At 47.2% G+C, this 25558-nt stretch overlaps 1 protein-coding gene across 1 annotated transcript in view; it reads left to right on the top strand.

Annotated features, from left to right (window-relative positions):
- TRAFD1 (TRAF-type zinc finger domain containing 1) overlaps positions 1 to 25558 on the top strand; it is a 621343-nt gene that overhangs the window by 222877 nt on the left and 372908 nt on the right. Inside the window, exon 6 of the mRNA XM_069619500.1 lies at positions 7300 to 7563. Coding sequence (XP_069475601.1) covers positions 7300 to 7563 — 264 coding nt within the window. The remainder of the gene's footprint in view (positions 1 to 7299; positions 7564 to 25558) is intronic.

Below are 25558 nucleotides of genomic sequence, written 5' to 3'. Positions count from 1 at the left end.
CCTCCCAATTCTCCTACATTTTGGACTCCGTTCCACCGAGGGCATTCAACCAACTGTGTATTGGGAGCATAATTCTGGTGAAAGGCACAATACAAATGACAAGATGAATGACTGATGTATGGGTTTGTGAAATGCTAGCTTAATTTATTGGTGTGTTCTTAAAGGCCTATTAAATAACTGTTTTTTTCTGATGCTTGTGAATCTGCTTAGAATCACATACTGTGCATATAGTCTGACATCTCGTGGTAACCTCAGAGTATTGCATCTTGTCTTTCGAGGATCGAAAGGGGACGTCAACATGGGCTTTCCTGTAACACTATCCCTAACGTGATGTGTAGTGTACCCAAAATCCCTTACGCGTTGAGGTCCCCCCGATTGTTTTTTTTTCCGCCCAGCTAGTTGGTCGCTTTATGCGGAGCTCTTACAAATTGCTAAAATATATTCTTTACCGACCTCCGGTCGTTTATATATTATTCGTCCCCTCTTCGACGATCACTTCTCAACCACCGTCGACGACACCGGAAGCACAGACTTCGACGGAGGGTGCTCCGGTCGACGCTGTCGACTGCGTGGTCGGGCCTTCTGGCCAACCTATACAGTAGGGAGCATGAGGTTCGGTAGTCTTTCTTTATCAAGAATGTCTTTCCTGCTCCCCTCTTTGCTTCTTTGGTTTTGCCATCTCTCTAATAGACCTTTGCTATGGACAGGACACCATTTTAAATTTTGCCTTTCCTGTAAGGGCCCCTGGAAGGACACGCACCGGAGGTGCAATAAGTGTCTCCCTCGCAATCACCATGAGGCGTCCTGTTGATCTTGTCAGCTCTAGACGATCAATGAGCATTATGTTAAGTGGTGGGCAGCCTACGCCATGATACAGGCTGAGGGTAGCTCCCCCATCTCCCCAGGCGCCTTAAGTGATGAGGAGGTAAGCGACGGGAGTGGCTCGGATACGGATGCCATTGACCTCATCGGACCGATCGCATTCCAAGACATCCAGCCCCACCAGGTGGGACGATCGCTCTACTATGGGGAATGTACACCCCATCGACAGGGACGCACCCGCTATTCATAAAAGCAAGCACACAACCCCCAGTACCCCTTCAACGGGTTTGTCGAAGCTGTCTAAGGCGCCAATGGGTACGCAGAGTTCCTCAACGGTACCCGCCGAAGCACGCGGTCGCAGTCCTCCACGCAACCGCCTAATTGGCATGCGTCCGGACACTCAGTAGATGAGGGCGCCAGCACCAAATGTTAAAAGGCCGCCGAGACGCCTCCTAAGAGCACGCCGATATGTAAGGTTTAGGCTCCGTCGAAATATACAGTGAGGCCGATTGAACAGCCTAAACCCCTTCCGGAAGCGCTGAACATCCGTAAGAGTGTCGCAAAGATCGTTTCGGCGGCCAGTAAATCCAATGACAAGTCGAAAGACACAGCCACACGCCGGGAAAGACAGGATGAATATTCTGAGAGTCTGCAGCCCTTCTCCAGTACTCTCTCAGAAAGATCTTGGCATTCTAGGCAGGTAGATCCCCCCCCCCAGGAGGAGCCCTTTTCCCCGTCTGGCTCCTTTTCATGGACCAGGGGAAAATTTGAAGACTGTATGAATAGGCTTGCAAAATTTGTGGACTTCTCTGAAAGGGTAACGCCCAAAAGGCCTAGTGAAGAAGACCTTTACCCCTCAGTGGCCAAATTCCAGAGAACCTCTGGCCCTCTTTTATGAGGAGGTCTTTGACCTGACCGATCCAGAGGAAGTTCCTCTTGACCCCTATTTGCAAGAAGATCTCTTTGAGGATCCCATTGACCAGGCCCCAGATTGGGGGGGAGGAGCCGCCGGTGAACAACCCACTATGGCTGTCACCTACTCGGACCACGGATCCTGACACCATTTGCATAGAGCCTCCATCCTCCCCACCCTGCGCCCGGCATCTCCCATAGATGATCAGATGGCATTTAACGACATTCTGAAAAAAGCAGCCGTTCATTTCCAAATAGCCATGCAAGAAGCGGTACAAGACTCAGATTTTGTGGCGGATATTCTAAAGGAGGAGCCTCCTGCCAGCCAGGCTATCCCTTTGCTTAACTCAATTAAAAGGGGTTTCTCCCCTTCATCACTAACGCCTTCACAGACCAGGGCTGTGAATCCATGAATGGAGAAATATTTTCACCCTCCCCTTCTGACCCTCTATATTTGGGGACAAACCACCCCATATTCTCTTGTGGTCATTACAACAAAAAAGAGGGCAGGAGTGCCCTTTTTCACAGGTGAGGCACCAACGGACAAGGAATGCAAAAAAACGGTATGCCTTAAGGAATCAAATTACTACTGCGGCAGCATATACCACCTGGATTGCCAACAATACCACACTGATGGCCAGCTAGTCAGATGTTCAATGGAATCTGCTACAAGAGGCCCTGAATCAGTGTGTTCTCGCCTTGTTACAATTGTATCAGAGGGTAAGCAAGTAAATCATAACGTCCGTAAAAATACCTTAGATGCTGCAGGGACAGCAGGGAGAACCCTGGCCCGGGGAACCACTTTTAAACGTCACTCCTGGTTGAAGAACTCTGGGTTGAAGCCGGAGAAACAAGCGTATCATCAACAAACCGTGGAGTATTCTAACCTGTTTGGTAAGGCTGTTGATGAGGCACTAGAAACGGTCATGAAAGAACACAAGACTTTGAAATCTTTTAATCAAATCACTCAAAGGCCCTTTCAACAGAGGGGGGGGTGGAGTTCTCACTGCTCCTTTAGCAGACAGTCCTATTCTCGTTCCCTGCATAATCAATACAATACGGGTAACACTTGGTCCTCAGGACAAGGGTCTGCTGCCTCAAATCAGTATCCCCCAAGAGGACAATGCTATGGGAAAGGAAGGGGTTGCAATGCCACCCTTCTCCCCGGCATCCAGTCAGAAATGACTCTCAGATCCTGGTCCCCTCCCAAACTTCCCTGGTCGGGGGACACATACCTACTTTCTTACATGCATGGGAGGGGATTACTACAGACCAGTGGGTGCTCAAGACAGTCACCCACAGATATTGCACCGAGTTCAGCCGGCCACCTCGATTCAGACCACCGAAGTCCAGGCGTCTAACACCGGAACACCTCAGTTTCCTGCTGCAAGAGGTCAAGATCCTGCAGGAAAAGGGCGCAATCGAAGTCCTCCCTGTTCTACAGGTAAACAAGGGTATTTATTCAGTGTACTTCCTTGTACCTAAAAAGGATCTCGCCATGTGCCCTGAGCTAGACTTGCGCCCAGCGAACAAATTTGTCAAACCACAAAAGTTTCGGATTGTAACCCTGCAAGAGGGAATCCCTCTGCTAATGCAAGGGGATTACATGGCAACATTGGACATGAAAGATACATACTTTCATATTTCAATTTTGTCAGCACACAGGAAATGCATAAGATTCATTATAGAAGTCAAACCCCATCAATTCAAGGTCCTCCCATTCAGTATTGCCTCAGCCCCAATAGTATTTACAAACGTACGGCAGCTGGAGCAGCTCACTTGCACAGGCGGTCCATCCCAATATATGCTTACCTCGACAACTGGCTCATTACAGGGGAATCCTACGGAACATGCCTGTCAAACACCCAAAAGACGATGGACCTACTCGTCAGCCTGGGATTTTCCATAAATGAAAATAAATCCAGCCTAGACCCCAGCCAAGTCGAGCAATTTCTGGGGGCCTTAATTCGGACAAAAAACGGCCTCGTCTTCCCCTCCAACAAGAGGTTTCAAAACCTGCTGTTTCTCATCCCTCAGTATGTAGCCAGTCGAGAGGTGACTGTACGCAATGGCATGCAATTGTTAAGAATGATGGCGTCCTGCATATACTTGGTCCCTCATGCACGTTTACGCATGCGCCCCATGCATAAGTGTCTCAACAGCTAGTGGTGTCAGGCCAACAGACAATGGGACGATCTAGTGGTTGTCTCAGCAGCCCTCGTTCTCTCTGCATTGGTGGTCGAGGGAAAACCTCTTGAAGGGGAAGACCTTCACCACCACGCTGTTGAAGCCGCTCTCACAACGGACACCTGTCACGGGGTGGGGTCTCACCTTCTTCAGCAGACGGCAAACAGCGTTTGGTCCCCAGCGGTAGTATCCAACCATATAAACCTGTTGGAACGGTTAGCGGTGTTCAAAGCTCTAAAGGTCTTTCAGACAGTTGCAGGGAAAGACCGTACTGCTCCTCACAGACAGCACCACGGCAATGTACTACCTAAACAAGCAAGGGGGCACTCACTCTCCAGGCCGATCTGAACTGTCCCAGAACATTTGGAAGTGGGTTCTCAAACACAAGATGTTCCTACTGTCTCAACATGTTCCAGTGGAACTCAATCTTCTGGCAGACGTGCTCAGCAGAGACTTCCCACAGCCCTTAGAGTACGAATGGCAACTACACGAAGACATGTTTCCGATGTTTTCGCGGAATGGGGCTTCTCAGAGATCGACTTGTTCGCAACTATGGAACTTGCAATGCCCAATTACTCCTCCAGGTACCCTCGGAACCAATCCAAAGGGAACAGTCTCTGGATAACATGGTCAGGGAAATTTGTGTATGCTTTTCTCCCGACTCCCCTACTCAACAAGATTGTGCACAAGATGCACCAGGAACCAGTCACCATGATATTGATGGCCCCTCCAACCCTGGTTCTCCCATCTGATGGAGTTGTCACTCTCTCCTCCGATGAAACAACCTTGCCAATACAACATGCTATTTCAGGACAAGGGGGAAACACTTCATCCATGCCCGCAAACCCTCAATTTAGCGGCCTGGCTCCTGAGGTCACAGAGTTCGGGCATCTCCAACTTCCTCAGAGATGCATGGATATACTAAGGGAAGCACGAAAGCCCAACACCAGACATCCTACTCAAATAAATGGGAACGCTTCATCATCTGGTGCAATTCCAAGGGCATCAATCCCATTGACTGCTCTCCTGCTCATATTGTAATATACCTGACCCACCTACTAGATTTTTGTCTAGTTTTTATTTCCCTGAAGATCCACTTAGCTGCACTTTAAGCCTATACCACGTCCCATCGAAAGGTGTCATGGTGGAAGATCCCAGTAATTAAAGCTTTCATGGAAGGGGTTAAAAGAATGTATCCCCCTTTTTCTAACCCGGCTCCCGGATGGGACCTAAATGTGATATTAACCAGACTATGGGGTCTCCCTTTGAACCTATGCACAAGGCAAGTCTCAAAGCACTCACAAGACCGAATTCAGTAAGGCGAGTCAGTGAACTACAGGCCCTTTCAATTCTAGGCTCCTTTGTCACAATTCACAGCGATTAAAGTGGTTCTGCTCACTCACCCACGGTTAGCGCCCTAATTCATTTCAATGTTCCATGTGAACCAGGTCAATAGAACTAACCACATTCTTCCAAAACCCCACTAACGTGGCGGAAAGAAGCCTACACACACTGGATGTGCGCAGGGCAGTCATGTACTATCTGGAAAGAACTAAACCACTAAGAAAGAAGAACCAGTGTTTTGTTTCAGTGGCGGTTGGTAGAGAAGGGGAACCTGTCTCAATCTGCCATCTAAAGGTGGATTGTCAATTGCATCACTCTGCTAGACTCTTGCCAAGAGATCTGCCCTTCAAGACTATAGCACACTCTACTCTGGGCACTGGGGCTTCCATAGCATTCATTGCAAATGTTCCTCTCGAGTCCACTTGCAAAGCGGCAACCTGGAGTTCTGTACACACCTTTACAAAACACTATTGCCTAGACACTCACTATAGGTCTGATTCTCAGGTCGGACAAGCAGTACTAAGACCTCTTTTCACTACTGTTCCTTCTCACAGCCCACCACCAACTCCGGGTACTGCTCGCTAGTCTATGCACAGCATGTGATTCTAAGCAGATTCACAAGCATCAGAAGACATGCATTACTTACCGTAATAGCATTTCTGATGATTGTATCCGCTTACATTGACATGCGCCCACCCTTCCTCCCCATTCGGATGGAAGGAACATAGACATCTTACTACTTTCTCTCTTTCTGTACTCACTCACGATAGTCATAAGGCTCTCCCTCACAGCAAAAAAAATACTATCGTAGGGACCTCAACGCATAAGGGATTTTGGGTACACTACACGTCACGTTAAGGATAGTGTTACAGGCACGCTCATGTCGACGTCCCCTTTTGATCATTTGAAAGACAAGATGCAATACTCTGCGGTTACCCCTAGATGTCGGACTATATGCACAGCATGTGAATCTAAGCAGATAGAATCACAAATGCTATTACGGTAAGTAATGCATGTCTTATACGTGCTGTCTAAGTTGGATTATTATGTGCTATTCGGTTTGAACTCTTTGGGGCCCTAGACTACCCTCACTCACTCTGAACATTGTCTTGACTGCTCTCTCACCTTGTTTGGGATTTTGCAAAACACTTAGACTCCCTGTTCACCATAACTAGGATGGCTTCATAAAAAATCTCCAACCCTTGCCCCTGCAATTGATTTTAGAAATCTATCTGAACACCCCCAGTTCCTACTTCTTGTCAGTAGGGGATCAGAGAATCCGAGAAAATTGTCTGCTCTGTGAGGCCCCTCTACTGCTAGAGTACAGTGCAGCTGCCTCCTTCTACTACTACTTGAAGCATATTTGATGGATCCCCACTTCCTGCTCATGTTTGGCATGAATGGGGATTTGTTAAAGATCCTTTTTAGCAAGTGTTGCTGGGGTGCAGTGCAGCAACTGTTTGGCTGATTGTGCCTTTTATTGAACTTAATTCCCTACTGATGTTAGGTATGCATGGAGAACAGCTCCTTTACTTTCTATGCTGCTGGGCTGTGGTGTTTTTACTTCTGCTCAAGTGTCTCTGAGGTGGCTTTGCCTCATTGCATGATTTTGGTAGCCGATCTAAATCCCAGCAACATAACATAACAAGAAGGTATGCATGGCACAAAGCCTCCTTACTGGGAAGCACCAGTGCGGAGCGTAGTGCAACTCCTGCTTCTTGTGGACTATCTTGGGTTGGGGTGGAGTTAGTTCCCTGCTGGCCCACGTCCATTTCCATGTGCCGCTGACATGTTTGTGTAGTGACAATTAATCTGAAGGGAAAGACCATTGTGCAGTACAGTGTAGTGGTACATTTACTTTTATTTAGATCTTGTTGCGGCTGCCTAAAACTAGGTTTGAGTGAATGGGTGCGGAGCGGAGGATGGGCTTTTTTTACATTTAGCTTTCAGTTCTGTTCACATTTATGTACTTTAGTTAATGTTTACATTGCATGTACAATTCAGTTTCATTGTATACGGTTTTTATCTTTTCAGTGGATGAAGAAGAAAATGTGCAAAGTAATCGGATCACTGGGTTTAGTTCAACTGGCGTGAATAGTTCTAACTTCGATTACCTCTTGGCACTAAGTCTACAGAATGAATCTCCTTCCAGCAATAATGCAGAACGTGTAGTAGATCATTTTCAGGACTTCTATTCTAAAGATCGTAGTCCATCCAAGTATCTTCCTGGACGGGGCACAAACGACTTTTTCTCTCGCAATCTTTCCATTACAGTAAATAATTCAACTGAACCGAAATGTAAGTAGCTCTGTTTTAATAATTGATAATGACCAATTGACGTAAAAGCTTAATTACATGCTTGATAGTCCGCTGCTAGGTGCATGTTTTATGGGTTGCTTTGCTTACCTAAAATGCACATGATTAGACCGTAAGGTACAATTTGGTGGTCCATCTATTCTGGATCGATGGGTACATTTAATTTGGACTTGATGACGTGCATGTGGCAACTGTAACTGTTTTACACTTCTCTGCCTTGGAATCATGCTCCATTCACCCCAGGAGGAGCCAAAAGGCTCCTTTGAATAATTAACATGCATTGAAAATAAATTTTTCTCCCAGTTTATTTTGCTTTTATGGAGAATTTCTATGTTGGAAGAAGCAGCCTCCCTCTGATCTTCTTCTTAGGACTAGTACTGGGATTAAGAGAGAGCACTGTTTAGTCCTTGGTTAACATGGCTGTAGTGCTACCGCCCTTGTCCGGCAGCTGGTTCCCTCCCAGATTGCCTGGAATGAGATCCACTTTCTTATCTAACCCACAACACTTAAGCTTATTTTGCACCACCTTTTTTGTCCATTTGAGGAGCATTTGCTATTCCATTTGGTGTCAATTAGGCTGAGAGGGGCGTGCTCTACCATGCCTGTCTCTGTCCCTGCCCTGACAGCTGCCTAGCATAACCATTGGGATCCCTTTCTTGCAAGTGACGTGTAGTGCTTTTTCATCTCACTTTGACCCCTGACAAGAGGTTGAGCACGTTAGTAGGGTGTTTTCACTTGATATTGCTTTACAGAAAAACACAAAATGCAAGGTTAATATGGGATGGACAGATGGGCATTCAAAGTACCTTTCTGCATGTAAGACCTCTGTCATTTGAGTAGCGGGTCTCGCATTGTAAATAGATACTATTTTGCAAGCTGACGGCCGGGGAAGGTAGGAAGGTTTCCTTTTTTGTATTCCTGAGTAAAGGATTGCCAGTTAAATCCAGAACTGTGCAGCATGCAATGCATGCACGAGGCAGCTCTACCAAGGCTGCTGTTGGATTGGCAAATGGATAAGGGTTTAACTCTGAGCCTACAGTATGGTATCCAAAGATGGGTGTCCCTATTGTATTTAGTGCTGAAGAGCATCTGCTCATCACCAGGGTTGGGCCTTTGTACTCGGGGATTCACAGCTCTGCTTCATAAAAGGCATACTTGTAGCTCGTCATTGTTGAGGTCAAACACGTTGTTAATGTGATACTGAGTTTGTTCTCAAGTAAAGGCGGTAGCTCTCCAGATGCAAACCGCTCCTGGATCAGAAGGGCCAAATGCAAGATCCACATCCACATCTACATATTCAAGCACAGACTGTAAGCTAATGCCTAGTAAGTCTCCTTGGAGATAAAAGAAGGCAAAGCAAAAGTGGCACCCAAGGTGGGTGAGTGAAGACCAAGCTGATACTGATGGGAAAAGATCATTCAGTAGAGGGGGTTGCTGCTACTGTAAATCCAGTAGAGGAGCAGTAGTCTGATGACTTAACTGTGATGGAATTCATGCATGCTGCACAGATATATTGTCTGTTTAGTTTTGCCCCCGTTTATTTGGAATCTAAGGGGCATTGAAGTGACTTCCTCCAAGTTCAGTTGCTTTGACCCACTCAATGTGATGTTGCAAGTGTATAGGGAGCTGTATTTTCCCTTTTAATCCGTTAATTGATATCAGTGTGTCAGACACCACTCTGGTAAGTAGCCACTCTGTTGTTCATTCATCTGCTACATTTATCTGCAATGTTTCTGTAGACTTCAGGCCTGAAGCTATCTCCGGAGTGTAAAAGGAATTTGACTCTCGGATCCCCACCAGCTCTGTTTGGGTCTAGGGCATGAGACTGACTTCCTGCCAAACCATGCATTGCTGTAAAGTTCTTCACAGTGCTGATCAAACCAGGTAGGAAAGACCCCTCCATCACCACTATCTGACAATGCAACTTGACTCCCTCCACAGTGATGTTGGGGAGATTTATTGTTGTTCTGCTTCATCCCCTCTCCTAGTGAGACCCCAGCACTTGGAGCTTTTCATGAAATCATGATGAGTGGGGCCTTTTTCCACTCATTCATTCTTATGGGCTCTGTCTTTTGGAACTCTATTCTTTGTATTGTTTTTTTAATTTTTTTTATTTAGTATTTTTTTTAAAAAAAGTTTTATTTACTGTTTGACACTTGGCATAGACGAACATTACAAATGAGTAATAGACAGCAGAGGGTGCACATGTGCATTACCGTCAGACATTGTGCAGCAGTTACCAGTCACGTCATCACAGTGGAGAGCCTCTGTAAACAATCACGGTGAGGGTTCCCCCTTGTTCAAATGCACTTGGAAGTCGGCCCATATATATCCTTCGGGCGACTTGTACAGGGCATCAGTTATATACAGCTCCTCCATATCATGAGCCCAAACATCATTCAGCCAAATATCTTTCGTGGAGGGGCTGCTTATGTGTCCATCGCAGGATGGTGGCTCTCTTAGCCAGTAACAGTCTGAAGATCAAAAACCTGCGTTGCACCACTCCCATCCTCCCCAGATAGCCCAGTATACAGTCACAGGCCGCAAGCGTCAACGGGCTCCCCAGTATCAGTTAATGTGGTTATAACAGATTCCCAATACTCATGAACTTTAGGGCAGGACCAGAGCATGTGGAGCAAGGTTGCATTTTCATCTGCACATCTGGGGAACACATTGGGATCATCAACCCTGAACAAAATCAATCTAGATGGGGATAAAATACAATATAGTAACCGTTTCTAAAATGAATGAGTCTGCATTTAGAATTCAGTGACGGTTCCCTTGTCAATGACCAAATTGCCTTCCGTTGCATGTCAGTAAATTTAGTTTGGAAGTCAGAACATAGAGCATGCATTATTGACTGTGTACAAACAAATAACTGCGCTAGTTTATACAACACAAATACTTTTACTTGAGCACAGACCTCTGCAATACAGAAGCCAGGTAGGCATGCACCAGAGGTTAATTCCGAAAAGCAGGCCAGTGTGCCCTCAACGCACCCCACATCCTCGGGTAGTACAGCCTTTGCACCGGCCTATACCCCATCACTGCCTTCAAATTGTCCCATCCGATAAAGCGGCCACCCACATATAAATCACCCACCATGCGTATACCTGCTGCACAACAGGCCCTTGTAATGCTCCCATCCATAGTAGAGGGTAATACCTGGAGTCCCGCAGTGGGAGAGACCTGTCGTATAAGGGGAGTGTTAGGGAGAATTCTAATTTCTGTGCTAATTTCCTTCAACCTTGGATATCCCCAGCTCTTTCGCTATAATTAAGGACTTTTACATTTTTATCCTGGAGTGAGTGAGGCATTTTTCTCTCTGTCTTGTGTATTTTGATCTTATTTGGATTCTGTATTCTTTGTTTTTGGAGTCTCACAAACTGGAAAGGTATCTACTTTTGTATGGTGACACACAGCACACTCTGTGCAGTGTCACAGAGAAGTCCTTTGGATTTCCCTTAAGTTTAAATACCTTCTCTTGGGTAAACTACTGTAAAGTGAAATTGACTTTACTTACCTTTTCTCTCTGTAGATCCAGCACACCCCATTTTATGTGGAGTCCTGGGGGGGTTACTCAGTAGCCCCCTTTTCTACTTGCTCATGTTACTTTTTATTGTTACCTTCACGACTTTAAATGGCTGGTGGTAGTGGTTTAATGTTCCTACCATTGTGCTTTTCTAACGCAGGCTGAATCCTCAGCTGCAGTATATCACCCATGGGTTACCATTGTGTCAAAATGGCCCCAGTCTTCTTTTTTCACCATTTCTTGTTAGTGTAGTCTTTCTTGGGTTTTACTCTGTGTGCCAAACCAGGTTTAACCCTTTTTGTTAATTTTGCCTTTGGCGGACGTCAGTGCTGAAGCCCGCCTCTGGCTCCAGTGTGTCTGGCAGGGCAGGAAGCGAGGGAGGTGCCCAAAAATATGTCCTTAGTCTCCTTGGTTACCTGAATGTACCCAGTGCTGATTGTTGTGTGAGTGACGGCTAAACTGTGCATGAATGGGAAAAACCTACATAGAAGGTGAGGTTTCTTGGACTGAAGGCAGTCGACCACTGGACGAAACATCCGACGAAGGAATCGTGAACGTAAGCTTGCTGCATCCTCCTGCACCATTGAAGTGCCTGGTGAAGCCCTGCTGCTTTGCTGAAACTGCTTTCCCGAATTGACTAGAGAAGCTCCGGAGAGGACGACTTCTTCTCTTGGGTAACTGGGACCAACTAACCCCAAGACTAACTTTGCTGGAAGATCATCCCCATCTGGCTGTACTTCTTTGCTGCTGCTGGAACCGAGTGCCAGGGGTCGAGAAATCCATAGTCTAGTGCATCATCTTTAAGCCGCACCGAAACTCCAGGAGGATCCTTAGGACCCTCCTGAAGCAGGACGACCCAAGCTCTAGTCACCTCACTAGAGTGCTGGACTCGAGGAGAGGAGGAAGTCCATCAAGTGTCCAAGATCCGCGGTGGTGCTATTTACCGTTAGCTAAAACAGCGAAGTGCCGCTGACCTGGAAAGAGACCATAGCTGTCGCTGACCTTCAAACTGCAGTGCAGGAGTCCTCCAGACGTCGTCCTTCTTGTGCCCACGACTGAGTCCCAGAAACCCAGGATCTGCAAGACTGCAACTGGAACAGAAGGCAGCTGGATCCTCTTCTAACCAAAGCTACTGTGCTGCCCAAAGGGTACTTAGCTCTTTTGTCTGAAGCTTGCATTATCTCACTTGAGACTTGCAGTAGCTGCTTTTTGCAGAGTTGATCTCGGCTCTGACCCTCACAAGCCTAACAGCTTGTGGCCCAACAGTGATTTATTACAGCTCTTTAACTTTGTGTACAATGTTTGTGCTATCTAAAAAGTGCCTCAGCTCCATAGACCTTGTTTAAATTGACTTTGGCTGTCCTGGCACTGTGCAGACTCTTGACCCATTTACTTTGATTCCAACTGTCCCTCCTAGGTGGTAACTTGTTTGAAACTGTTATTGCTGGGAAAGATTCGGTCTAGATTTAATTGGGAGATTTAGAAGTGTTCACATGCTCTGAGAACCTGTTAACCTTTTTCCTTCCCTTAACCTTTCCTCAACCTCAGAGTTACCAAGTGAGAAAAAGTGATTACTGAGGCTTGTTGAAGCTGCTAAGATCACATGCTATGCATAGGCCGCCATCTAGTGGAAGCTGCGGAGTACTACAGTTGCTGTTTTCAAAATTCGAAAAGCGACGTCGACAGGGTGTGCCCGTAATACTATCCCTAGTGTGACGTCCACTGAACCCGCCATCGTGAGCGGACGCTTATTCCAGAGTTCATTTCGCCTAACGCCATTTGCTTATGACAAATTAAAATTTGTTTCTGATGCTTGTTAATCTGCTTAGAATCACATGCTGTACATGCTGTGAATATAGTCCGACATCCAGTGGTCACCGCAGAGTATTGCATCTTGTCTTTTGAGAATCGAAAGGGGACGTCGACATGGGTGTGCCTGTAACACTATCCCTAACGTGACATGTTGTGTACCCAAAATCCCTCACGCGTCGAGGTCCCTCAGATAGTTTTTTTCCGCCCAGCATATTGGTCGCCTTATGCAGAGCTTGTCTATATATCTATATATATCTCTTTTTCTCTCTATCTGAGGCTTGTGGAATCTGCTTAGATCACATACTGTGCATAGGCCGACATCTAGTGGAAGCTGTGGAGTATTAGTTTGTTTTTTGAAACTTGAAAAGGGGCGTCAAACTAGCGTGTGCCAGTAATACTATGCCTAGTGTGACGTCCACTGTACCCATGATCCCTCACACGTGTAGGACCCTCAGATTGTTTTTTTCCGCCATACTGTCGGACGCATATTTCGGAGTTCCCTTGACTATTGCCATTATCAAAAATGTATTACAAAACTTCCCCGTTCTTTTCCACACTACGCCGAAGTTCGACGTCGGTGAAGATCGAGGAAAACAGCTGTCGAGATTCCACGACGGACTTTGGGCCTCGGAAGGGGCAGGGCCTTGGAAGGCCTCTGCCCTGTTCAAGTAGGGAGACTGGGGGGTGGTCATACAGTTTTTTCCCACTTTATTTCCTACATATACCCGCCCTCTGCCAATTAGTAACATATGGAGAGTACTCCTTTCAAATTCTGCCCGAAGTGTAACGGGAAGTTTCCTTGGGTAGACAAACACAATGTGTAACCCTTCTCCCACTAGACCATCCCGAGGCTACCTGTTGAGCTTGTAAACTCTTCAAGCCCAAAACACTGAAGGACCGCTCGATGAAGCGCTGGGCCCACTACGCCAGGCAGCTAGAGTCCATGGATGTCGAAGGATCATTCAGCGATGGCAGCAACGCCGCCGTATCGGACGGCGAGGGCAGAGGGGTGACTTCAGACACCCATGCGCATCCCCCCCGACCTTAAAGGACTGGCCGGCGTTCCAGTTATGGGGACAACACCCGGCGGCATAAGCGCAACACACACCACTTCCACCAAGCACCTTAGCCCCGGCCGTCACTCGACGCGCGTAACGAGCAATCGGCAAAAAAAGGCACCGAGAGAGCGGTCCACCGAATCTGTGTTCTCTGGGCGTTCCCGGTCACGATCGCCTCACGACAAAGTACAACCGTCCGCGGTTGAAAAAGGTGCCACACTCCCACTAGTCCTAGAGAGCCGGCCTCTATCCCCATGTAGCACATGTAACGTCTACTCCCGAGATTCGGCGTCCCTCTTCCAAAACGTCTGAATCTCGTACCACTTCCGAAATTCGACACGAGGTGTCGAAGACCATCTCCGAATCTTGATGCGAGGCGTGAAATCCCTCGGGCGGGGGGGGTACTCGTTGGGGAGGCCCTAAGAGCTCAGGATATGGGTGGAGAGGAAGTAGTCATGCCTACCTCAAAAGAATGGAATTCTGCGGACATTTTGGGTAATGAGAAGGATGTCATTTATGGCAGACTTCTATGAAAAAGACCCTAATTATTTCCATAGGTATGCCAACACACCAACTACCTCTGCCCCTTCAGGGTCCAGGGCCTCTCAACCCCCTACTAAAAGGCTCAGGCGCAGGGCTTGGTTTCAGACCCTTTGCTAATTGAACCTTACCATCCAGAGTCATATGGAGAGGGGACAAACACATGTGCTGGAAGACCAGACAGGGGTTTCTTATTATGGTGATGAAGACCAGGAAGAGTAGAAGGCGGAAGCCTACAATCTTGACTCCCCAATTCCTAAGGACCGCCCCCCCCCTCCCCCCGGTGCATGACTCACCGATTTGATAATCAGACACTCCTCAATGAGGTACTGGCTAAAGCAGCAGCTCATTTTCAGATAGACACACAGGGTGTCCACGAAGATAGGACTTCTTCCGGGAAATCCCTAGGTGACAAGAGAGCCATTACCCAGGCTAACCCGATATTAAAATCAATCCAGCGTTGAATTGATCCCTCGCTGGTAACCCCAAATCTTACTCGTACAGTGAATCCATGAGTGGAAAATTATTCCGTGCCGCACCCTCCGATCCCATGTACATTAGGGGTCAATTAAAACCTGACTCCCTGGTAGTAACAACCACCAGCAAGAGGGCAGGTACACCACCTTGCTTCTTCAGAAGCACCTCCCGATAAGGAGAGCAAAAAGATATATGCTCTGGGTATGAAAGTTGCCTCCTCATCAGCCTAACAGGTACGTATTGCTAACGGTACCACTCTTGGCAAGCTATAACTGCCATCAGTGGGAAGAAGTAACTGCTCTAGTAGCCTCTGCACCTGAACCACTAAAAGGCCAGTTGGCCCAACTTGCAGCAGACAGGTCTGTATCTGGCTTCATCCTTAAAACAAATGTTGATACAGCAGATAATGCTGGAAGGATGATAGCCGAAGGTACAGTAATGAAACGCCATGCTTGGCTAAGGCAGTCAGGGTTTAAACCTGAGACCCAAGCCACGCTTATAGATGCCGGTAGAGCCGAAGGTTCTATTCGGCAAGGCAGTGGAAGAGGTACTAGGAAGACAGCTAATGATGAGTATGAGACCCTAAAATCTCTTGGCCAACTCTCGGCCAAACCCTCAGGTCAAAGGGGGAAATAATAATTTTCGTCGCTTTCGCGGCCAAGGCTCCCAGCGGGGTTCCAACTACTACCAAAATCAAGGAGCCTCATGGGGCAACACTCAGTTCCAGGCATCACAGGGATTCACCAGAGGCCGGTGCAGGGGCTGCACTAGGGGTAGAGGCAGCCCTGCCAGAGGTGGTACGCCAACCAGTAAACGGGGACTTTCTGCTTCAGGTCCCCTCCCATACATCCCCAATAGGGGGTGCATTTTCACCTCCACCCATGCATGGGAGGGGGAATCCCTTCGGACAGATGGGTGCTGACCGCAGGATATTGTATAGAACTACAAGCGCGCCCCCACAACCATCCTCCAAGACAGAAGGTACACTTGTTGGAGCACCAGAAAATCCTTCTCGAGGAGATCGCCACTCTACTTGCAAAGGACAACCAGGTAAACAGGGGTATTTATTCAACCTACTTCCTTGTGCCAAAAAAAGATCTAACGATGCGCCCAGTATTAGATTTGCACCCTGCAAACAAGTATGTCAAGCCACAAAAATTCTGCAGGACTACACTCCAAAAGGTAATTCCTCTACTAAAAAGGGGATTACATGGCAACATTGGATATGAAAGATGCCTATTTTCATATTTGAATGTTCCCAGCGCACAGAAGATTCTTGTGTTTCAAGATAAACAACCAGCACTACCAGTTCAAGGTGCTGCCCTTCGGTATAGCCTCGGCTCCAACGGTATTCATCTCGGTACTGGCAGTGGTGGCGGTGCACCTACCCGGGAGGCAATCCCAGTGTACCCTTACCTGGACGACTGGCTCATCACAGGGGCAACCCCCTTAATTTGCAGATTAAACATTCAAAGAACAATCGACCTCCTCTTCCAATTGGGCTTCTCAATCAATGAGAAAAAATCAAGCCTGTTGCCAAGCACCTCAAAACAGTTCCTAGGAGCTGTCCTAAACACCCAAGAGGGGATGGCCTTTGCATCAGAGGAAAGAATTTGGAATCTGTTGCTGCAAATTCCTTTATCAGTCTGGTCGCCAAATAAGGGTGCGCAAAGCGATGCATTTGCTAGGCATGATGGCATCTTGCATTTACCTGGTTCCACATGGGCGCCTGCAACGCATGCTGGAATGGTTAGCGAAACAGTGGTCTCAAGCAAGTGGTTAGTGGGACGATCCAGTGGTTGTTTCGCCAACATTAGTACAGTCTCTTCGCTGGTGGACAAGAGAGAATCTTACGAAGGGGAAACCCTTTTACGATCCAGAGATGCAGGCCGTTGTCACAACAGACGCCTCCCTAGCAGGATGGGGAGCCCACTACCTGCACCATACAGCTCCGAGTCTCTGGTCTCACACAGTTGCTCAGAACCACATCAATCTGCTAGAACTTCTGGCAGTCTTCAATGCGCTTTGGGCATTCAAACCCCTCCTATCCGACCTGTCGGTGCAGATCCTAACAGACAGCACAACGGCAATGTTGTACTTAAACAAACAAGGGGGCACTCGTCCGCCAAATCTGTCCAAGCTTGCCCAGAAAATTTGGAGATGGGCACTCTAACAGAAGATTTACCTGTAATCCCAACATGTTCCAGGCAATCTCAACTTGCTAGCAGATGCCCTGAGCAGGGATCCCCTCCCAGAAGAACACGAGTGGACACTACACAAAGAAGTCGTAGGAGACCTCTTCTCTCAATGGGGTTTCCCCACTATAGACCTATTCGCCACAAGCGAAAACAGGCAATGCCCAGACTTCCCATCCAGGCTCCCCCGGCCAGGCTCCAAAGGGAACGCCCTATGGATGAATTGGTCAGAGATGTTTGCCTACGCTTTTCCATCAGCCCCTCTGATGAGGAAGGTGGTGAGCAAGATCCACAGGGAACAGATGACGCTCATCCTGGTTGCTCCTATGTGGGCGAGACAACCATGGTATCCACACCTACACAAACTGGCGGTGTGCAGCACCATCAAACGCCCGTGCCGGTACAACCTACTCTCCCAGCACGAGGGGCTAACGCTGCATCCTCAGCCCAACTCGATGAACTTGGCAGCATGGCTCCTGAAGTCATAGTTTGGACATCTCAATTTACCCCAGAGATGTATGGATATCTTGAGAGTCAAGAAAACCTAACACAAGGCACTGTTACTATGACAAATAGAAACTATTTGTTATTTGGTGCCAAAATAAGCAAATCAACCCAGTTGATTGTACTCCTTCTAATGGTGTCACCTATATGCTCCACCTATTGGATGCAGGGTTAGTATTTAACTCATTTAAAGTGCACCTGGCAGCTTTATCAGCCTACGCCACTTCCCATAACATGGTGTCATGGTGGCAAGTGCCAGTTGTCAAAGCATTTATGGAAGGGGTAAAGAGACTACACCCTCCAATTTCTAACCCACCACCAGTTTGGGATCTTAATGTGGTACTTACTAAGCTCATGGGACCCTCCCCCCCCCCCTTTGAGCCCATGCACAAATCTAGTCTCAAACACTTGACTTATAAAACTGCCTTCTTAGTAGCCATCACCTCCATAAGAAGAGTCAGTGAAATTCAAGCGCTCAGTGCAGGATCCTTCCTTTACTATTCGGAAGGATAAACTGGTTTTACGCACTCACCCTAGGTTTGCACCTAAGTTCATTTCCATATTCCATGTTAACCAGTTTATTGAGCTGCTGGCCTTTTTCCAAGACCCCAAAAGCTCTGCTGAGGTGAAACTCCACACACTAGATCTGAGGAGGGCAGTCCTCTACTATGTAGACAAGACCAGACCGCTAAGAAAAACAGATCAGCTGTTCGTCTCCATAGCTGCAGGCAGAGAGGGAGATCGCGTCTCTAAGAATGCCATCTCAAGATGGATAGTCGGATGTATCCAACTGTGCTATTCCCTTTCAGATAAAACACTGCCTTTTACGCCAAGGGCCCACTCTACAAGAGGTACTGGAGCCACTCTGGCTTTCATTGCAAATGTACCCCTTGACAGCATTTGCAAAGCAGCTACATGGTGCTCTATTCACACCTTTAATCAGCACTACTGCATTGACACTCATTCCAAGACAGATACTCAAGTGGGACAAGCGGTTCTAAGACATTTGTTCGCTCATGACCCTTCTCACATACCACCTCCTAACACTGCTCGCTGATCTATGCACAGCATGTGATCCAAGCAGATTCCACAAGCCTCAAAAGGGATACATTACTCACCGTAATCGTATTTCTGATGCTTGTATCTGCTTAGATTCACATGTGCCCGCCCTTCCTCCCCTCTGAGAGAAGGCACATGGATGCTAGTAGTCTTATCTATCTTATCTATCTCATCTGCTTGGATACTCTGTATTCACGCTAGTCCTCATGCTACCTCATGTCAGAAAAAATACAATCTGAACAAACTAATACTCTGCAGTTTCCCCTAGATGTCGGCCTATGCACAGCAAAGGAAGCTAAGCAGATACAAGCATCAAAAATAAGATTATGGTGAGTAATGTATCCCATATATCCGGTCGCCATCGCCACATGGTCGGGCCTTCTTGCCGGCCTACACAGTTGGGAGAGTGGGGTTCGGGGTGGACATTTCATTTTTCTGAGAATGTCTTTCCCTTTCCTGAATGTCGTCACAGATCACACATGCAATCACACACATCTCTCGCCCATTTTGTTATTTGCTTTTTTGTTGTTTGTACACATTCTTTTGTAGTCCACGCTCCCAGCTGCGTGAGGCGTCCATGCAGAACAAGCTCCTTTGCCAGGTCAACAGTAGACAACACAGCCAGGAACTCTTCACACGCGCGCTGTCCAGCGGCCGTGCTAGAAAGGAAACTAGCCTCGCCTGCAGGTTGGTTTGATATGTAGCATTTTCCATTTACTCATTAGTTTATGTATCTTTACATGGACACGTAGGATTGACACACAGTTTATTTTAATCTACAGAGCACATTCAGCAGGGGCATTTTCCGCCGCCTGCATCAGTAAAACCAGACAACAACGCTGATCATAAGGCATCCTTATTTCATTTAACAGGAACAGTCAGCTATCAAAATAGGTAATACATTTTTTAAATACATTATTTCACTCATCCTTCACCGTTCACATTTTATTAATTTCAAGTTTGTCATTTTTTCTTTTCGACACGTACACTTTGACATTTGACAACAATCGAATATGGTATGTGATGTTTTATTCATTATTATTTACATTTGTTTGTTTATGAAACTCTGATTTAATTACAATATGTAAGACTCACCCTGATGAAGGAGGAAACTCCGAAATGCATTGGCAATTAAGTCTAACTGTATGGATATGTTGACTGCTTCCTCACTAAGACATTATTAGTGAAAGACAAACTTTATGGATATAACTTATTTTTTGAAGAATCAAAGCACAGACTGATTCATTACTCAATTCTAGCTGAATTTTGCTTACTACAAGAAAAATATTGTTTGAATTTGTAATCTACAATTTTTCAGACTTAAGCCCTGCAAACATTTATGTATAGCCACAAAAATTCTGGATGACAAGGCTACAAGAGGTAACCCCCCTGCTAAAGCAGGGAGACTACATGGCAACACTGGATATGAAAAATGCCTATTGTCATATTTCAGTGTTCCCAGTGCACAGAAAACTTTTGCGTTTTTAGAAATAGCAAACCACCACTACCAATTCAATGTGCTGCCCTTCGGAATGGCGTCTGCTCCAATGGTATTCACCAAGGTACTGGCGGTGGTGGCAGCACACCTGTGTCGGGAGGCAATCCCAGTGTATTCCTTCCTGGATGACTGGCTGATCAGAGGAATCCCCCCGTCTTTGCAAAACACACAAAGAACCATACACCTTCTCTTCAAATTGGGCTGCTCAGTAAACGAGAAAGTCTAACCTTGTGCCAAATTCAACAAAACAGTTCGTAGGAGCTGTCATAGACCTGGAAGCAGGGTTTGTTTTTCCATCTATTGAAAGGGGTTCAGAACATGCAACAACAAATACCTGTATCAAGCCGGTCGCCAGCTAAGCGTACGCAAAGCAATGCGACTGCTAGGCATGATTGTGTCGTGCATTTACCTGGTCCCACACGCACGTCTGCGCCCCATGCAGGTGTGGTCTCAGGCAAGCAGTCAGTGGTAAGATCTAGTGGTCGTTTCGCCAACACTAGTACAGAATCTATGCTGGTGGACAAATGAGAACCTATTAAAAGGAAAACCCTTTCACAACCCGGAAGCGCAAGTGATCGTTAAAACAGACTCATCACTCTCCGGGTGGGAGGCACACTACCTTCAGCACACAGTCTGTGGACTCTCATCACAGCACAGAACCATATCAACCTGCTGAAACTCCTGGCAGTATTCGAAGCGCTTCAAGCATTGTTCTATGGTAACAAACAAGGGGGCACATACTCTGTCTGTCCAAGCTGGCACAGAAAATATGGAGGTGGGCACTCAAACCTGGGATGTTCCTATCATCCCAACATGTTCCAGGGGTACTCCACACTCTAGCAGACTCCCTAAGTAGAGATCCCCTACCAGAGGAACACGAATGGCAGTTAGACTCAAGTGTCATAGACCACATCTTTTCTGGGGTTTTCCCATGCTGGACTTGTTTGCTACAGGAGAAAACGAGCAATACCCAGACTTCGCGCCCAGGTTCCCCCAACCAGGCTTCAAGGGGAACGCCCTTTGGATGATCTGGTCAGGGAGATTTGCTTACACCCCCCCTGCCTCCGACCCCCTTAATGAGCAAGGTAGTGAACAAGATTCACAGAGAACAAATGTCGCTCATCCTAGTTTCTCCCATGTGGGCAAGACAGCCATGGTATCCACATCTGTGCAAACTGGCGATGTGCGATCCCATCAAACTCCCACGCCAAACCTGTTTACCGAAAACAAGGAATAACAGTACACCCGCAACCACATTCAATGAACCTGGCAGCTTGGCTCCTGAGGTCATAGTTTGCACACCTTTAATCAGCCACAACAGTGTCTGGATATCCTCAAGGAGGCTCGTAAACCAAACACCAGACACTGTTATTTTGACAAGTGGAGGAGATTTGTAATTTGGTGCCAGTCTAAACAAATAAACCACATAGAATGTACTCATCCCACATTCTAAATGATATGCTCCACTTGTTCAACTCGGGGTTAGTTTTCAACTCCATAAAGGTCCACCTGGCAGCTTTATCAGCGTACACCAACTCTCAGAGTAAGGTATCGTGGCAGAAAATTCCAGCCATTAAGGCATTCATGGAGGGGGTAAAGAGACTCCACCCTCCAATTTCAAACCTACCGCCAGGCTGGGATCTCAATATTGTACCCGCTAAGCCTATGGGACCCACATTTGATCCAGTCTTAAACACCTGACATACAATACTGCCTTCTCCTTCTTAGTGGCTATTACTTCCATAAGAAGAGTTGGTGAATTGTAAGCTTTCAGTGCAGAACCCTCTCTTTATCATTCATGAAGACATTGATTTTACGTACACATCCCAGGTTCTCTCCTAAATTAATTTCCAAATTTCACATGAACCAATCCATTGAGCTACCAGCCTTATTTCAGAATCCAACTAGCTCAGCTGAGGTAAAACTCCACACACTGGATGTGAGGAGGGCGTTACTACGCAAACAAGACCATACCGATGAGAAAAACAGACCAACTGTCTCCGTAGCACCATGCAGAGAGGGAGACCGCATTTCCAAAAATGCTATCTCCAGATGGATAGTCGGATGCATACAACTATGCTATTAATTAGCATACAAAACGCTGCCTTTCACCCAGAGAGCTCACTCCACAAGGAGCATAGGAGCTACTCTGGCTTTTATGGCAAATGCCCTTAGACAGCATTTGCAAAGCAGCTACATAGAGCTCAGTACACACTTTCACTCAGCACTACTGCATTGACACCCATTCCAAAGCAGACGCACCGGTGGGACAAGCATTTCTAAAACATCTATTTGCTGTTGCTCCTTCTCACAACCCACCAGCTTCTCCTACACCAGCTTCTCCTAACACTGCTCGCTGATCTATGCATAGCATGTGATCTAAGCAGATTCCACAACCCTCAGAAGGGATACATTACTCACCGTAATCATATTTCTGATGCTTGTATCTGCTTAGATTCACATGCTCCCACCATTCCCCTCCCCTGAGAGAAGGTGCATAGATGTTCTAGGAGCGTCTCTGATGTTTATCTGCTTGGATACACCTGTACTCACGATACACTTGATGCTACCTCATGTCAGAAACTAAACAATCTGAGGGACCTTGAAAGGTGAAGGATCATGGGTACAGTGGACGTCAAAGTAGGGATAGTATTGCTGGCACACCCTGTCGACGTCTTTTTTTCGAATTTCAAAAGCAACAACTGTAATACTCTGCAGCTTCCACTTGATGTCGGCCTATGCATAGAATGTGAATCTAAGCAGATACAAGCATCAGTAATACAATTACAGTGAGTAATTTATTCCATATAAATGCCAATACTGTCCTAGTTAGTGAAGTCAGCTCAGGGTGTAGGAAGCGTTTATCAAGCATCTCTAACGAGTAGCTACTTGCTTATCCTGATTCTGAGAATGTGTTATGAAGTTTCTAATGCTTGTTTATCTGCTTAGAATCACATGCTGTGCATATAGTCTGACATCCAGTGGTCACTGCAGAGTATTGCATGGTGTCTTTCGAGAATCGAAAGGGGACGTTGACATGGGAGCGTCTGTAAAACTATCCCTAACGTGACGTGTAGTGTACCCAAAATCCCTCACGTGTCGAGGTCCCTCAGATTATTTTTTTTTTCCGCCCAGCATACTGGTCGCCCTATGCGGAGCTCGTCCAGAGACATTGCAAATTGTTCCATCAACCTTTGGTCGAATATATTATATTATTATTCAAGATCACCCTGACTGTCCTTCCCATCGATGGCTGTTCCGGATTTCTGCCGAAACCTCCAGATGGACATTCAACGGACGGTGATCCAGTATGCGTTGCTGGGCCTTCCAGCCGGCCTACACAGTAGGGAGAGTGGGGTTGGGGTGGACACTTCTTTAAAATGCCTTTCCGTTTCTACCCTCTTTCCTCTCTGGTTTTCGTCACTTTCCCTATCCTCAGCTATGGGGAGGACTCCATTTAGGTTTTGCCCCATTTGCAAGGGCATATTTCCTTGGCGAGATGAGCATTGACTGTCTAACCGTTGCTTGGCCCTCGATCACGACAAAAAAAGGTTGTGCGGCTTGCAAGCTCATCCGTCAGAAGACATTGTAGGAGCACCGTGTCAAGCGGTGGGCGGCCTACGTTATGTCGAAGGCCGAGTCTGGTTCTCCCGCTGCCACAACCGCCGAGTGTGACTAGGGCATCGGTGATGAGCAGGCCTCCGATTCAGAAATCGTTGAGCTCCCGCTCTGTCGCCTGTCCTGGACCCTACCTGGCACGGCTATGGGGACTGTACACCCCGGCGACAAAGACAAACACTTTCACCTCACTAAACACACAACCCCCGGCCAGTCTTTGACAAAGTCAAAGCGGTCCACAGTGCCAGCGGGCACACCGGAAGTTTCGGCCATGCCTGCTGACCGTCCGGATCAGCAGGCCTCCCCGGAGAGGCGCTTAGTGACTGGGCACTCTAAATTGAAGGGCGCTGCCCCCAATATTCCTAGAACCGTTGAGACACATCGTAAGGAGGTGTCAGCTGACGACAAGGCCCTGGTTCCACCGGGGAAGATCGGCTGAAGGAAATACCAGAACCCTCAGCCAAGCCTAAGGAGAAGCACAGGGACACGCAGCCTCTGTAGGTTCCCCGGGAGGAGTTTTCGGAAAGCAAAGAAGGTATTTCTTAGGCGTTGAGACAAAAAACGCAACATTTGGCATCAGAGAATTGTATACAAGTGGTCTTTCCACCTCTAGACCTCTCTAGGTCTTCTGTTTGGACTAGGGAACAATTTGAGAGTTGTATGGAGAGGCTTGATGGGTTTGTAACCCGCTCAGAGCAATCCACACCCAAAAGACCACGGGAAGAAGACCTTTTGACCCCTTTGGGTACATTTCCAAGACTCTTTGATCCCTCTCGGGAGAAGGATGTGTACACTTATGACCTCACTGAGGAGGCGGTTCCTGCCGACACTCAGGATGAGGATCCTTTCATTGACCCTGAGGACATGCATGATCCCACAGAGGGGTGGTGGGAAAACCCAGACGTGGGTGACCCTCAGCCTTGGCAGTCTCCAAATCCTTCACCAGACCCTGATGCCCTGTGTTTAGATTCCCCACAGACCACACTCACTAGACGGCCCTCTCCAGTGGACGATCAAATGAAGTTTCACGCCATGTTGCACAAAGCAGCAGAACATTTCACGATCGCCACCGATGAAGCTGTTCCTGAGGCTGATTTTGTGGAAGACATTCGTAAAGAGAAACCGCCGGCCAGCCAGGCTATCCCTCTTCTGAACTCAATTAAAAAGCGTCTGGCTCTCCCCGTTATCAACACCTGCCCTCACAAGAGCAGTTAATCCAAGGATTGAAAAGCTATTTTGGCCTTCCCCCTCTGATCCCCTTTACATCAGAGGTCATTCCACCCTAGACTCACTGGTGGTGACCACTGAAGGGGAAAAGGGCAGGGGTTCCGCTGTGAACTGGGGAGGCACGCCCTGACAAGGAGTGTAAAAGACTCTAAGCCCTGGGAAAGAGGGTCACGGTTGCAGCAGCCTTTTCTGCACGCATTGCTAACAATACTCTATTTGCCAGCTACGCGGATGCTCAATTGGCCAAGTTACAGGAAGGCCTGCAGGAGGTTCCTGAACCGCTACGGACTCGTCATTTGTCCACGGTTACTGAGGGCAGACAAATAAACCAAAGTATACTCCAAAAACAATTTGGATTCCGCTTAGACAGCGGGTCGATCTTTGGCTCAGGGCACCCTCCTAAAGATGCATGCGTGGCTAAGAAACTCTGGGTTCAAGCCAGAAACTCAAGCGTCAC

This window comes from Ambystoma mexicanum, chromosome 10 (assembly GCF_040938575.1).
Source record: "Ambystoma mexicanum isolate Mex_15411 chromosome 10, UKY_AmexF1_1, whole genome shotgun sequence".
Taxonomy (NCBI): domain Eukaryota; kingdom Metazoa; phylum Chordata; class Amphibia; order Caudata; family Ambystomatidae; genus Ambystoma; species Ambystoma mexicanum.
The sequence above is the reverse complement of the archived record's forward strand: the minus strand, read 5'-3'. Positions and strand labels throughout refer to the sequence as shown.